This window comes from Dendrobium catenatum, unplaced genomic scaffold (genome assembly GCF_001605985.2).
Source record: "Dendrobium catenatum unplaced genomic scaffold, ASM160598v2 fragScaff_scaffold_841, whole genome shotgun sequence".
In the NCBI taxonomy this organism is placed as follows: domain Eukaryota; kingdom Viridiplantae; phylum Streptophyta; class Magnoliopsida; order Asparagales; family Orchidaceae; genus Dendrobium; species Dendrobium catenatum.
The window spans coordinates 469,890-485,237 of record NW_021319303.1 but is presented as its reverse complement, the minus strand read 5'-3'; the positions used below and the strand labels follow the sequence as shown (position 1 = coordinate 485,237).

General features: G+C 34.5%; 1 protein-coding gene and 1 non-coding gene across 2 annotated transcripts; one reads left to right on the top strand and one right to left on the bottom strand.

Annotated features, from left to right (window-relative positions):
• Nucleotides 1–837: 837 nt before the first annotated feature.
• LOC114580156 lies at nucleotides 838–964 on the bottom strand. Its single transcript, XR_003701450.1, has one exon. It is a non-coding gene; the product is annotated as a U11 spliceosomal RNA (small nuclear RNA).
• Nucleotides 965–1,316: 352 nt separating this feature from the next.
• LOC110111366 (DNA repair protein RAD5B) lies at nucleotides 1,317–10,072 on the top strand. Its single transcript, XM_020843207.2, has 18 exons — nucleotides 1,317–2,194; nucleotides 2,403–2,536; nucleotides 2,685–2,817; nucleotides 2,933–2,986; nucleotides 3,174–3,317; nucleotides 3,423–3,574; nucleotides 3,683–3,767; nucleotides 4,310–4,513; nucleotides 5,232–5,375; nucleotides 6,795–6,950; nucleotides 7,100–7,167; nucleotides 7,300–7,422; nucleotides 7,555–7,654; nucleotides 7,798–7,910; nucleotides 7,989–8,574; nucleotides 9,521–9,592; nucleotides 9,680–9,778; nucleotides 9,876–10,072. The coding sequence occupies exons 1-18, from the start codon at nucleotides 1,334–1,336 to the stop codon at nucleotides 9,996–9,998; spliced, it is 3,351 nt and encodes a 1,116-aa protein (XP_020698866.1). The 5' UTR covers nucleotides 1,317–1,333; the 3' UTR covers nucleotides 9,999–10,072.
• The last annotated feature ends 5,276 nt before the right edge of the window (nucleotides 10,073–15,348 follow it).

The window sequence follows — 15,348 nt, the reverse complement described above, 5'->3', positions numbered from 1 at the left end:
GTAATTTAAAATGATTCGAATATGATTTAATATTGGCCAAATTTGAATTAAAAAACGCTATAAATTAAATTTTGGAGAAAAAAAAAGAGATTTTTTCCAATAAAAATTCAAGGTTAAGCTCATTCGCCTTGGACTTGGGCTGTTTGCAAATTTTGGAGTGGTGAGGCAAGTTTTCATTTGAAATGGATATTTGCTGCTGGGAATTTTTTTTAGGGAAATTTACATACATACCACTTTATAACATCTTATTTACGTATCTAACACCTAAAACTTTAATATTACATGCATACCACCCTATATTATTTTAATATCAAATATACCACTTATATTTCTTTCCTACTATTCATATATTTCATTCCTACCACTCATATTTGATATGAAAATGAACTATGGGTGGTATTTATGTAATATTAAAGTTTTAGGTGTTAAATATGTAAATAGAATAGTATTAAGTGGTATGTATGTAAATTTCCCTTTTTTTTAATTATATGCGCCTAAAATTTAATCATTTTAAAGATAAAATATTATATAATATATATATATATATATATAGTATATCTATTTGTTGAAGATAATATCAAAAATTATTTTATGTAATTTTTCATAAATTTTTAATTACTAGAAAACTATGATTGCAAAAAAATGATCTTAAGAACTCTATAGCAGTGCACAAAGATTATTGTTGATAACTATTATTATTTTCTTTTGAAATTTTTTTGGGTTGATAACCATTTCTTCACTTCCTACATAATTTAGCATAATTATCTTTTTTTTTTTTTAATTTTACATAAAATATTAATTTTCTACCTAATTATCAAATTTAAATAAATTTACCTTTGGAGGGTTAGCCGGGCAAGCCAACCCTATAAGATCCATAAATTATGTCGGCCATATGTCTTGATAACCATACAGCACCCATCAATTAAAAGATGTGCGTGGCATACATAGCCAACCGACCCTTTTAAAATTTAGTTAAAAGACAGATTTTGTTATTTATAGCTGGACATTCGACTGCTGGATATCTCGTTTTCGATGTGGGACTAATTTTTTCATCTGTTGTGATTCCACAGAATTAAAACCGAAGCAAATAGAATTCAGTTTTACCGCCTCTTCTAATTTATCGCTTCGTCAAGAACCCGCCAAATTTTTTACCAGATGACTGGTTCGATACTTCGCGCCATAAATTGAAATGTTCTACCCCCTGCATGGCTTCTGCTAATCCTCTTTCCCGCTAAATTCAAAGAAGCTCCTTTCCAATATTTAAGCCCTTCATTTCAACATTCTCTTTGCTTCCTCTCCCAATTTTGCAACTTTCTTCTACGCTCTGCTGCTTATGGGATTTGAGACGCCACCCGATCCTTCAATTCTCCTCGCCGATGAGATCCGAAGTATAAGATTAGTTTTGGGGAATGAGATTCCAGTAGTCGAAATCCTCCAAGCTCTCGCAATGGCGGGAAACAACACTGATCGCGCTATCAACTTTCTTCTCGACGCCCCCAGGCCGGTGTACAAATCCGAGCTGATAAAGGAGAAGAATGCTTCTGGTAGGCCGGAGTTCGAGCTCAAAGCCTTGAAGGAGGAAAGCATTACTCATGAGCTGGAGAATGCTTTCATTCAACCCTGCAGAGAATCGGCTACGGTTGATATGGAAAATAGGATAAGGAAGGCAGAACCTGCTATAGGTTCTTATGAAGATGCCATCTTGGTGCCTGATGATAAAATAAATGAAGAGCCAGATAGGGTTTCCGGGGTAAAGAAAGTGGAAGCCATGGATTTTGATCAATATCAAGGCCCTGTGGAAAAGAAGGACACTTCAGAGGAAAGCTGTGACAATTTCTCTATGGTAACGACAGCCCACTATTCTCCCCGTCTCAATGCTCGACCAATTAGGGCTTTTCCACCGAAGTCTCTAACAAAGCCTGTCTCAAATCGGAGTACCCAAGTGCCATCAAATCCAGACCCGGCTGAAATGGCAGAATTTCCTGAAGAACCCTCATGGTTTCTTGTTGCGAGGTCTTATGTAACGGGTTTGGCGACTACCCGTGGATCGGGAAAGCTGGAACCCAGTGAGATTGTTTACTTCAACTTTCCAAAGATTTCTGATGGCAAGTTATATGGGAGACGGTGGGTTAGTTCAAAGGCCGCGGCCGCAACCTCTGAGATTGTCCGCTTCTCAACAAAGCGGTCCGGCGAGGTATGTTGCCTATGACCGGTGATATTTCCCTTCGTTTAGCTTTATACTTGGTAAGTTCTACTCTTCTCTTAAAAAACAATTTTTTTAGCATAAAATTACAATTTTTTACTAGAAAATTGCTTTAATAAGAAGTAAGAAAGCCATCCCAAGCGATTTTGTAATCTTTTTGTTGAGGTACTGATTTTTTTTTTTCCCGATTAATTACCAGCTAGGAAGACTTCCTCCCGAGTGGTCGCAATGCCTCATTCCCCTCGTGCATTCTTCCAAGGTGAAAGTGCGTGGGCGATGCGCTATAGCACCTGATGAACTTTGCTTGATGAAAGAGATTATGTTATATGTCAGGTGATTAAGATTGCTGATCCCTCTGATCCTTAATTGTAAATTTATTTTCTTTACGGTGAATCAATTTTGATTTCTTAAGAGGATGCCGAGCTATAAAAGTTAGTTCATTGCAGTTTTGGTGCTTCTTTTTTCTATCTTCCGTCTGCAGCTTTTATATTCACAGTTCTGTTTTTACTGAGGGTGATAAATCCTCTTGGAAGCTGGAAGCTACAACCCCTAATTCTGCTCTGCATCCTCTCCACAATTTGTTCTTTCTACTGAAGATGAAGCCATTCAAGGAGGTATTTTTCTTTCTGTCAACTACTCTTTATGTATTTTGCTTCTTATAACTATTATTAGTTTTCGAGGAAATTTTTTTGTTAAATAGGTTTTGGTGTTTTTTTCTTTGTAAATCAGGCTGATTTCACACCAGAGGAGCTTGATGGCCGCAAGAGATCATTAAACCTAGTAGTAAGAACAAGTTCTCTTCATTGACTACTACTCATTCATCTGATCATTCAAGTCTCTTTAATAATTCTTGAGCATAAACATCTGTAAGCCATTTAGTAATCTGTGGGAACATTAAATGTACTCAATCACTATTATACTTCATAAATCTACTTGTATATAGCATTCATAGACATGCAAATTGAAACAGGATCAAGAATCTGAGCAAATAGAGGGCCTGGCAAAGCGAAGGAAAGGGGATACAACTTTTATAGAACAAAGTAATGATGAGCAAGCAATCTCCGAAGCATCTCTCAATAAGCTTGTTGGAACAGCAGAAATGTACAACCTGCAGGTAGTTCAATGAAACTATGCTTATGTTTCTTGTAGAATTGTAATTATGGGTCTTCATTGTGATATTCTCTTAAGGAAAAAAATTTTTTTTTTGCCTGCTTGATAGGAAGCTAAACCTCCAAGAACACTTCTTTCTAATTTGTGGTCATATCAAAAGCAAGCCCTCTACTGGATGTCTGAATTAGAGAAAGGAATTGATGTTGAACAAGCAGCAAAAACACTTCATCCTTGTTGGTCAGCATATAAAATTTGTGATAAGTATGATCGACATCCCTGAAGTTAATGTGTCCAAAATGTTCAAAGAAAATTAGAAGTTAGTATATGCCTTTTGTTTCTTCCTGTTGCTTAGCACATGATAATTTACAGGAGAGCTCCAGCAGTCTACTTAAATGTATTTTCTGGAGAAGTTACAACTCAATTCCCAAGTGCTACACTGATGGCTAGAGGAGGGGTAAGTTCATTGGAATATTTGTTGCAATTGAAGGTATTGTGTGTGTGTGTGTTTTTTTTTTGGCTTGTATAAGAAATATACCTTTATAAATTTAGGTTTTATTCTAGTATACATAAGCTTGAATCTGAAAATTAAGGGAAAATTATCATTCGAGTCGTATATTTTCTTAGCGAACATCCCACATTTAGGCTTCATTTCAAACTACTTTTTTATTGCTTCTTAAAATGGAGTTTTAGCACAAAAACGTTTTTAGAAGCAATAAAAAATCCGTCCCAAACAAAGCCTTAGTCCATTGTTAGAAGTGTGGTTTATAGTTTTAATCATTATAGAAAGGAATTTTAATTTGAAGAGTTGCACTGTTCCTTTATGTGTTAGTTATTACCTGAATTCTCTATTATTGTGTTATGAATGATTCATCTTATCAATTTGGCTATACTTTTATTTAGACTTGTGCATCTTCTGCTTGCATTGCATAACGTTTGACTCTTCAAATATGTAATTTTTTGCTGAATATGTTTCATATCTGAATGATATTTCTCTAGATTTTAGCTGATGCAATGGGACTTGGAAAGACTGTCATGACGATTGCGTTAATCCTTGCAAATCCAAGTAGGGCTGCACCTGATGACGAAGATACAGATGTGGAAGCATGGAATGAATCTGCGAGGAATTTGAATAAAGGTTCACCAAGCCTGAAGGGAGGCACACTTATTGTTTGCCCAATGGCATTGTTGGGTCAGTGGAAGGTCAGCCTTGCAATAAGTCTTAGAGAAGGAACGGAATTTACTGCACTTTCGTTTTGAGAATCATTATTGGGATCGTTATTGTTGTATTCATCGATTGTATCCTCACTAACAAGATCCTCTATATGTGATTGTGTTCTATATTTTGTTGATTGTTGATTTCACACTTCTCTGAGCTGTGATGTTTGTCTGAGGGAAAATGGGTTTTTGTTCTATTTTACATTGCTCAACTTGGATTGTTAATAGTTTGTCCAAGAAGCTAGCTTAAACATGAAGGATTCATTCACCTTTTGCCATGCTATGTTATTTTTGTTTGATTAAACAAAAAAAGGGTATGTGGCATCTCATTTTAAAATTAAGGATTTATTTGTGATGACTTTCTTACTGTTTCTTAAAGTATAATTCAAATTTTTTTATTTTTTAACTAGAAAGCTACTTTAAGAAGCAGTAAGAAAGCCATCTCAAATGAAGCCTAAATCCATATGTGGGGGATCTAGTTGGCTCTGTGTTTCTCACAAATTTTGGCTAATTGATTGCTTGTTATCCTTAGCTTTAATATGTTTTGTGCTGCTAATTTCTTTTAAGAAAGGGTGTCATTATTAGATGCAGCTTTGGCCTGTTATTTCTTGAGCATATTTGAGCATTCTTAAGCTTGATTAACTTTGGGTTTGGTGTTCTGAACTCAAATTGACAAACATGTTTGTCTATTATTTGTTTGCAGGATGAATTAGAGGCACATTCAAAACCAGGTTCTATTTCTGTTTTTGTTCACTATGGTGGGGAAAAGTGCAGTGATTTGCGAGAAATTTCAAAGTATCATGTTGTCCTAACAACATATGGCGTCTTAACATCAGCTTATAAAACTGTGAGTACAATGTCTTGCGTTAATTCTTCTTTTGGCAGTCTATTGTAGAATTTGAAGATGTTTTACAATATTATGTTGTTTTAACAACAAATAATCACCACACTGGATAGTGTTTGCTATCCCTATTTATCCCATCCCTCTTGTGCCATTAGATTTACTTAAAGGAATGGTTAAAAGGAATATATTAATAAAAATTTAGGCTTTGTTTGAGACGGTTTTCTTATTACTTCTGAAAGCAGCTTTTTAGTATAAAAATTTTAATTTTTAAATTAAAAAATTGTTTTAAGAAGCAATAAAAAAACTATCCTAAATAAAGATTTATTTTAATTTTCTAGCCAATCAAATAGTAAAAAGTTAGATTTCTTGAATTTATTTTGCAATCAATCAAACAATTTTGAGTCTTTTAAATAATTATTTTTAATTTGTATTGCATTTAGAATATACATGTGTTAGGATTTTTGGTCCAGTTTTAATTATTTTTATTTCTTAGGTTCATTTTACCTTGTATTAGTGTTATAAGTAGAGATGTGAGCTCTATTCTCCCTCAGTCCCTCTATTCTCTCTTGGACCATCTTAACGGTCACTGAAGCAGCAGAGGAACCAGTCGCTTCATCATCAGTAACGGCATTTGCAGACAAATGCCTTTCCACTACTCTAGCAACCGCCTCTGACAAACGGCCACTTAGCTTAATCAAAGCCATAGCTTAAACACAAATCAATCTTAACCATCCACGTGTCATGATCCTCTTCTATATATAGAGATGTAAACAGAAAGCAAAAGGCAATGAAAATACTGTTACATTCCACTGTTCATCTTCTCTGTTATGCTTTAGCTTCTACTGTAGGTTTCTATCTTGCAGGTTTAGTGAAGCTCAGCAATTGTCTTTAGACCAAGCCATCCAAGAATTTTGGAGGGATTCAAGAAGCTTTCCTTGCTCCTAGAAATCCAACCAAGGGTGGATTCAACCTTAATTTTTAGGGTGGTCAAACTTATTATATAAAAAAGATGATGCCGAACAGCCAAAGGCTGTGAAGATGTGGAAGGCTGGGAAGACATCGAAGAGCGAAGTTGCAATTCTTAAACCTTAGTGTGCTAAGTGCTGTACATGCAAGCCAAAATATTTTTGAGAGGAGGCAAAATTTCAAAATTGACCTTCATATACAATTTTTTTTTTTAGAGTGGGCATTTGCCCACCCTGACTCGTATGGGGATCCGCCCTTGATCCCAACAACATATATTCTAAAGTATTGCAATCAAATGGCTCTTTAATATTTGTTAGTAGCGCTGAATTACAAGTATTTTTTTATTTTCTTCAAGAGTACATGAGAATTTATTTTGTATGGCCCTTTAAGGGGAACCAAAGCACGATCCGTTTCTGGATTATGGATTTTCATGAGTTTTTTAAAATCTTAATATAGGGGTCTGAAAAGAAGAGCATCTTTCACAATATAAGATGGTATAGAGTTGTTCTAGATGAAGCACACACTATCAAGTGTTCAAAATCTAATGTGGCCCAATCAGCCTTCGCATTAACCTCACACTGTAGGTGGTGTCTTACTGGCACTCCACTTCAGGTTAGTGCTTTTCCATAAAGTTTATTTAGTATATGTGTTGTAATAAAATGGCAACAGAAGTGTTCATCCAATTTGAGATTTTATATTTATCTCGGTTCAAATAAGTGATTTCTGTTAATACAGAACCTTTTTTTTTTTCTTGCATGCAGAATAGTTTGGCTGATCTGTACAGTCTACTTTGCTTTTTACATGTACAACCATGGTGCAATTGGTCTTGGTAAGTTTTGCAAGATACTTAAGTGTTTTAGGCCACACATAACTCTATCTGATACATAATAGCTAGCTACCTTTGCAGTGCCATGCACGATTTTATCCTTTAACTGAGTCTCCTCCTTGTTTGACTCCTCAGGTGGCATAAGTTGATTCAAAAACCATATGAGAATGGTGATGAAAGAGGATTAAGATTGGTTAAGGCTATCTTGAGGCCATTGATGCTACGAAGAACAAAGGAGACAAAAGACAAGGAAGGAAAGTGAGTGCGGTTCTTATTATAGAATTCCTTACCATTCAGTGATAACATTTTGAAGGAGGTCCTTATTTAATTCTTCCATTCTGCTAGGCTTCTGTGAACTCATTAATAAGTGCTTCAAAACAATATTTTCAGGCCTATTCTGGTGCTTCCACCAGCGCAGGTTCAAGTTGTAGAATGCGAGCAATCTAAAGAAGAGCGTGATTTCTATGAAGCTCTCTTCTGGAAATCAAAGGTGATCATTGCGCTAGTAGCATAAACTTATTTTTCATCAGAAGCTTCTTAATATTGAACTGGCTTGAGATGTTATTTCTTTCACTTCTAACTACAGCCATTTCTCTCCCAATCTATGTAATCTGATCAAGCTGTAAACTACAGATCAAGTTTGATCAGTTTGTCGCTGAAGGTAGAGTTCTTCACAACTATGCATCCATCTTAGAGCTACTACTCAGATTAAGACAGTGCTGCAACCACCCTTACCTTGTCATGAGGTTAGTCAAATTTTAATCTGCAAAGCTTAATCAAGTTAAGTAATAACTCTTTTTACTTCTTATTTGAAAAATCTTCAGTCGTGGAAACAATCAACAGAACGCTGACCTCAACAGTCTAGCGCAGCGCTTCCTTGAAGTCTCCCATTATAACCCAGGAGGATCAACGCAGTGTCCAGTTCCAGCCCCAAGCTATGTAGAAGAAGTGGTAGAAGGAATCAAACGGGGTGAAGTCAGTGAATGCCCAATCTGCCTTGAATCAGCGTCGGATGATCCAGTGTTCACGCCATGTGCTCATCGGATGTGCCGTGAATGTCTCCTGAGAAGCTGGAAAACTCCCACCGCCGGGCCATGCCCGATCTGCCGAAGGGTCCTCACAAAGGCTGAGCTCATAATGTGCCCAACTGAGAGCCCCTTTGAGGTTGATATAAACAAGAATTGGAAGGAGTCGTCGAAGGTGAAAGAGCTGATGAATTGCCTTGTGAAGATAAGGTGTTCAGGCATGGGGGAGAAGAGCATTGTTTTCAGTCAGTGGACTTCATTCCTTGATCTCCTGGAGATCTGCTTCAACAGGGAAGGAATTCAGTTCTTGAGGTTTGATGGACAGTTGTCACAGAAGAACAGGGAGAGGGTATTGAAGGAGTTTGCCCAGAGCAATGATAAGAAGGTATAACAACTCTGATATGTATATTTTAATTTTAAGTTTTGAGCCGTTAGGATGTGCTGTTTGGCTAAATAAGATTTAGCTCGTAGGAGTTAGTAAATTCTATAAATCCATATTTTGAAAATCTTGACAGGATTAAAATCTGAAAATTAGTTGACATATAGTAATTTAGGGGTGTTAATTTTGGGTCAAGGGTTGGGTTCGGGTCGAACTTGAAATTGACCTGTCACTATTTGGATCAACTCGTACCCAATATGTTTTTGCAAATGTGTCAGTTTTTCGGACCTAAGTTTGACTCACTTCGGGTCCGAGTCAACTCGACAAGATCCGAATGACCTGGGGCTGACTAAAACTGTAGTTTTTTTTTTTGTTCAAAAAAGGGTCAATTTTTGCTTTATGGGTTAAAATGGGTCGTAAACGGGTCAATCTCATATTTTTGGGTCAAAACAAGGTGTCGGGTAAAAAAGGTCAATTTCAGGTCTAAGGGTCAATCCTAACCCGACCCATTTTTGAAACAGGTTGAATTCTTGAACTCAAACCCGACCTGTTTTGAGTTCGGGGTTGGGTTAACCCTAACCAGAAATTTTTGAATTGAATTTGAATCAAATTTTCCTGTCGTGTTAAATATTGATATATCTTGTTAAATTTTGATAGATTGTTTGGCTATTTATCTCAAAATTTAAGATTGATGAAAGTCAGAAATCCTTAAACTTGTTGAACTCTGAATGATAGTATTTGACAGATTTTGATTTGACTAATAACACGATTGATATAAGATTTATCCAAAAAGTTGGATTCGAAATCTTCAAAATTTTATGTCGTGGGATTAAAGCTAAATACTGCTTAAATCCGGCTTGAAATAGGATGCCAAGCAGCTCCTAATCGTATCTGACTGAGATTTTACCTGCCTAATAATTCCATCCTTCAATCTATCTGCCAATTTGGTCAGGTTTTGTTGATGTCTCTTAAAGCAGGAGGCGTGGGACTAAACTTGACTGCAGCTTCTAATGTCTTTCTCATGGTAATTTTTGTTTGGCTTAAATCTTATTTCTACCATTTTTTCTTCTCTAATGCTTCTTTGTCTGGTTTTGTTCTCTGGAAACCAAAGGATCCTTGGTGGAATCCAGCAGTGGAAGAACAAGCCATTATGAGGATCCATCGCATCGGACAGAAGAGGCAGGTGAAAGTGAGGAGATTTATCGTCAAGGTAACCAAAGCAAATCATTCAATTGGTAATAGTTTGATTAGCAAATTTCAGGAAAGTGATTTTGATATATTTGTTGTCGTTGTGGTATTTTGAGAAGGATACTGTGGAGGATAGAATGCAGCAAGTTCAAGCTAGGAAGCAAAGGATGATTGCTGGAGCTCTTACTGATGAGGAAGTGAGGAGTGCTCGGATTGAAGAGCTGAAGATGCTCTTCAGATGAGAAGTTTCTTTGATCACTGATGACCAAGCTTTTGAGTTCAACGGTATAAATAGCTGTTGAAATTTTTGTTTGAAATTTTGGGTGCAATCTGCAAAATTGCTATTTTTTTTGTAAATTTATATTTAGGTTTTGTTTGAAACAATTTTCTTATTGTTTTCTAAAGTAGCTTTTTAGTATGAAAAATTCTTATACTATAAAGCTGCTTTGAAAAATTATAAGAAAATTATTTTGAACGAAGCTTAAATGTAGTACCTTGTGAAGTGGCGAAACTTGATTGTTAGGCTGATTTTGTATATTTAAATGGGAAGTTCAGCTGGCTATCAAGTTCAATGGTTATTTCTCCAAGATTTTCTATTATATTTATGAGAGAATTTCTAAGATTTTTATGGGAAGAAAGTTAGTAAGGCTTTGCTTTTTTTTAAATAAAGTTTTAGTACAAAAATTAAATTTTTTGTATTAAAATTTTGTTTTAAAATAGTAATAAAAAAATTGTTCCAAACGAAGCCTTACTTGCTTCTTTGCATGTAAAGTTTAAATGAACTTGTTCTCTATAAAGTTTGGATTATAGACAATATGGGAGGGATTAAAAGATGTTCAATTGTTCAGCCCAACTAGTAGTATTGTGACATCAGGGTTTAGAGTGTTGGGCGTTCCACCTGATGTCACAATACTACTAGTTGGGCTATGTTGCTTGCAGCATCGTAGTGTTTTGGTCTGTATCTTTGACTTGAGGCTACAGTGTTGTAGTGCTTGAGTATACAATGTCATGGTATTATACAATTGTATATAGTGACATAACACTCTCAAACCTTAAGTGGGGGTGACTCCCTACTACCCATCGACGAGCTTGAATTGATGGTATTTTGGTTTGAGAAGTACAAGCTGATCAATTGATATAATTAGATTTCACCCAAAAGTAACATTGCACTCATCTCCAAATTGAGAAATCTAAACCCTGAAAGCTTTGAAAGATTAGCAACATGAAATTTTTAAAGAATTGTGATTAAGGGTGTAAGTGACTTGAATTGAGATTGAGATATATTTAGTTTGAATTTGAATTTGATTAACTAATTGAATTTAAGTTTGAGTTTAAGTTTAATTTTAGGAGTTTAGCTCAACTCATAAATGATTGAGAAAGAGGAAAAATAATTTTGATTTAAGCTTTTATTATAAAAAATTAATATAAAAGAGAAATAATATTAGAAATAATTATTTGATTTAAGGAAAGGGGATTTCCAACCACCCCCCCCCCCCCCTCCCCCCCCTTTGCTTTGATGAAGTTTGACGTATTGGGGAAGTTTTTCATCTCTATATCCTCAGGTATTTTTGTGGTTGTGTTATTTTGCTTATGGCGTTTGTTCGCCTTCGAGATTCTGGCTTTCTTAATGGGTCTTCTGCGCCTCTTTTGTTTAAGGATGCCTTATCTGGTGTTTCTTCTTCTTCTTTTTCATGATTTATGTGTTTCTTCTCATCGGGGTTTGTCGGCTCTGTTCTTAAAGCTTATAGGGGAATTTTCGGTCACTGTTCTTAATCCCATGAATGTTTTGATTAAACTTGTGAATGACTTTGATTATTGCCAGATTTTTTCTCATATATCTTATTTTGTTCAAAATTGCTACATGAAAGTGGTGAAATGATACCCCAATTTGGATGTTGAGGTGGATTCTCCGATTGTGCCTATTTGTTTTTCCTTCCCTCACCTTAGGCCCCATCTCTTTTCTCTTAGGATCCTTTTCGGATTGGGTTCTCTCTTTGGTCGCACGCTCAAGTCGGATATGGCTACTGCGTCGGGTTCCCGTCCGTTAGTGGCTCGTATTCTTGTTGAATTGGATGTTACAAAGAAATATCCTGAAAATATTTTGTTTGGTTCTATGGAAACGGGTTATGTTCAAACAATTATTTTTGATGATATTCCTCATTTCTACATGCATTGTATTTCTTTAGGTCATTCTAAGAATGTTTGCCCTATTTTACATCCCACTCTAAATGTTTCTAAACATGTGGTTGCTTCGTGTGGGATGCATGATTTGAATGTTCATGATGATGGCTCTAACGATGCTCTTAACCCGTCTGCTAATTTAGTCACGTAGTCTGTGGTTCAGGTGGACAATGTAGTGCCGGATGTTGTTGCCAATACTCCTGATGTTGCTGCTACTGTGTTGTCCCCAAATGCATTACCTTTTGTTCCCCCTGTTTTGGATTTGGGCCCTCCGGCGCCTAATTGTTATGTGGTAGTGCCTGTTATGACGTTGAATGGACTCTGTCCAGCTGATGAGGATGTTGCTGAGGTGCCCTATGTGAACCTTTGTGAGAATGTTGAAGTTGTGGTTTTACCTAATGTTGTGTCCCCTCGGTCTGATCCCGTTCCTGTTATTTTGGATTCGGGTGTCTGTGTGGGTTCTGCGGCTGCTACCTCTAACTCGCCTCGTGTGTTGGATGACTGTTTAGTCAATAATAATTTTGTGAATGTCCCCGTTAATTTAATTGATTCTCACTGTCTTGTGTATCATGTAGGGGACAATTCAGGCATTGATGTTCGTGGGCAGGTTGACTGGCTTCATGGTGAATCTGATTATGTGTCTGATTCTAATTTGTTGGAGTCGAGTGGGGATGACGACCTAGGGAACCCTTTTAACTTATTACGTAATAAATCTCTTGTATCTGTTGCATCTCGTTGTAGGGCTCGTGGGAGGGACAAACATGGTCGATAATGTTTTTCTTATGTTGCTTACCAGGTTTTTTTGGCTTCTGTTTGGCTTTCAGGGGATTTTTGCTTCCTCCCTTTGCAGGGGGCTTGCGATTTTGTTGTGCCGTGGGCTTTATTGTGGGTTTGGTTGCCCATTAATGTGTAATTATTTGGACGATGAGGAAACAGCGCTGCTTCAAGCGTCGTGGATGGCCAGGGTTGGTGGCAACCTGGGTGGCCCATCCCTTGGCGGCTTCTCATTTGCAGATTCTTCTCTCCCATGGATGGCCCCTACCTGGCAACCGACGCTGGTCTGAGTCCGCATATCCCGCTTCAAATCCCGTTTTTCTCTTATTTTAGGTTTTTGATGTTCTATTGCAATCTATTGCTCTGGCCTAGTGTGGGGTCTCCGATTGTATCTTTACTATTTTAGTGTATTCTTTTAAAAAAAAGGAAAGGGGATTTGATTTTTAAATAATTTTAATAATTTTGTATTTAAATTTTTAAATCAAAATAAAATTTAAAGCATTTTTTATTAATACATATTAAATTTGTCAACTTATGAGTTATTGAGTGAGTTGGAGTTTATTCAAATTATTATAGAAAATAAATTTTTTTAGTAATTAAAAAAAATTAAAAATAATGGCCAAATAAAAATTATGATTATGATTTAAAAAAAAAATAAAAATGTTATCTCAAATAAAGCTTTAGTTTCTTGACAAAATAATATTGATCCAAAATATTTTATTCAGAGAAAGATTGCTAAACATTTATTTTGTGATTTATCATTCATCATTATCATAAAAATTTCTTTAAAAACAATCATTATAAATTTTTATTTACAAAATTATTTAAACCTATTTTTTATTGCATTCCCTTTATAGCAAAAATTATTGTTTTATTCTTTATGCAACAATCTTTTGTGTTAATAAAAACAAAACAATTACAAATTAAATATATTATCGTTAAAAATAAACACTTTTTCTATGAAATTAAGATATTCAATAATTAGTCATGATAATATAATATCAAAATAATTATTATTTTTAATCCACAAAAACAGCCAAAAAAACAAGGTGTTTGTTGTTTTTTTATTCGAGAATAATTAAAATGGAATATAAAATTAAAAATTATTAAATTTGGATTTTCTTACAATAAAAGGTAAAAAAAACATACTGAATTAAAATGATATATCAATATAAGTTAAAATTTTGATAAATAAATAAAAATTAATTAATTAATTATTTTACAATTTGCTCTTAGTTGGATATGTTTTTTTGACCGTCCAAAATAAATTTTTTTGACATTTTCATATTATTAAAGGTTTGAATCATAAATTATATTTTTACAAAATTCGTCCTATTAATTAACTTTAGTAATATTTTAATTTTCGAACTTAGCCATTGGCAATCAAACAATTTGTTTGATACATCCATCAGAAGCAATGAAGACAGAAGAAGCTGACAGAGTAGGCTGCAATAAATAAATTATGTTAAAATAGTTAGATGTAAATTATATTAAAATAAATTTAAAAGTAATTAAATTTATTTTGAAATTAGTATATCATTTATAATTAATTTATGCTGCATTAATCTTAAAATATATATTAGATTACTAAAAATTTCATTATTGTATAAATATTATGTCATTTAAGTTATAACGTAATTTTAATTTTTATATTAGGTATATAAATTTTCATTGTTGTAATTTAGATTATCTTTTTTTCATATAATAAAATGATTTTTTAGGTTAGAAAAAATATTTTTTTTTTGCAGTGAAAGGTAAAAATTCAGAATGAATTAAAATTATATATCAATATAAGTTAAAGTTTTACTAAATAAAAAAGAATAATTAATCATTCTAAAATGTGCTATTAATTGGATTTATTTTTACCGTCCTATTGACATTTTATATTTTTGAAAGTTTAAATGATAATTCATATTTCTATTAAATTCGGACTCTTCATTAACTTCACTATTTTTTTAATTTTTTAATACGCTTATGAGTGGGTCCGCTTCAGGGTGTCAAAATGGATTGATAGATCTCATTTGGGTTCAACTTGAAATTAGCTCAACTCAAATTTAGTTAAATTGAATTTGACATTTTTAATAAATGAGCTAAAAAGACTTAACTCAAATCCAACCCGCTAGCAACTCGAATAAATTAAAATTGACCTGTTAACCCATTTAGTTAATTTTTTTAATAACTTCTTAAATATAAGTTTAAGATATTCGATCAAACATAAGAAAATTATTCTCACAAGTAAAAAAAAGATATTAAATGAGTATATTTCTAGTAAAAAACGGGTTCACAGTTCATCTTTGTTGCGTCATGGAGTATTCGTGGCGGTAGAGAAATATATTGTTTAACATTTTAGCATTGTATGAATATCCAGCACACAATTAGATAAGTGAGAGAGTATAGCGTTCATAAGAGACACCAGAGTTTTTACGTGGAAACCCCTAAAAAGGGGAAAAAACCATGGGGCCTGGCCCAGTTTAAATGAATCCACTAGTATTTGCAGTCGATTACAAATGAGGCCCTTCTTAGGGAGAAGGCCTTGGCTTGATGTTACAAATGTATGTCATATAGAGCGCATTACATGTTGGGAGTTATAATAATCAATATAGATGTGTTTGTTTGATCGGCACGACCATTGTTGAT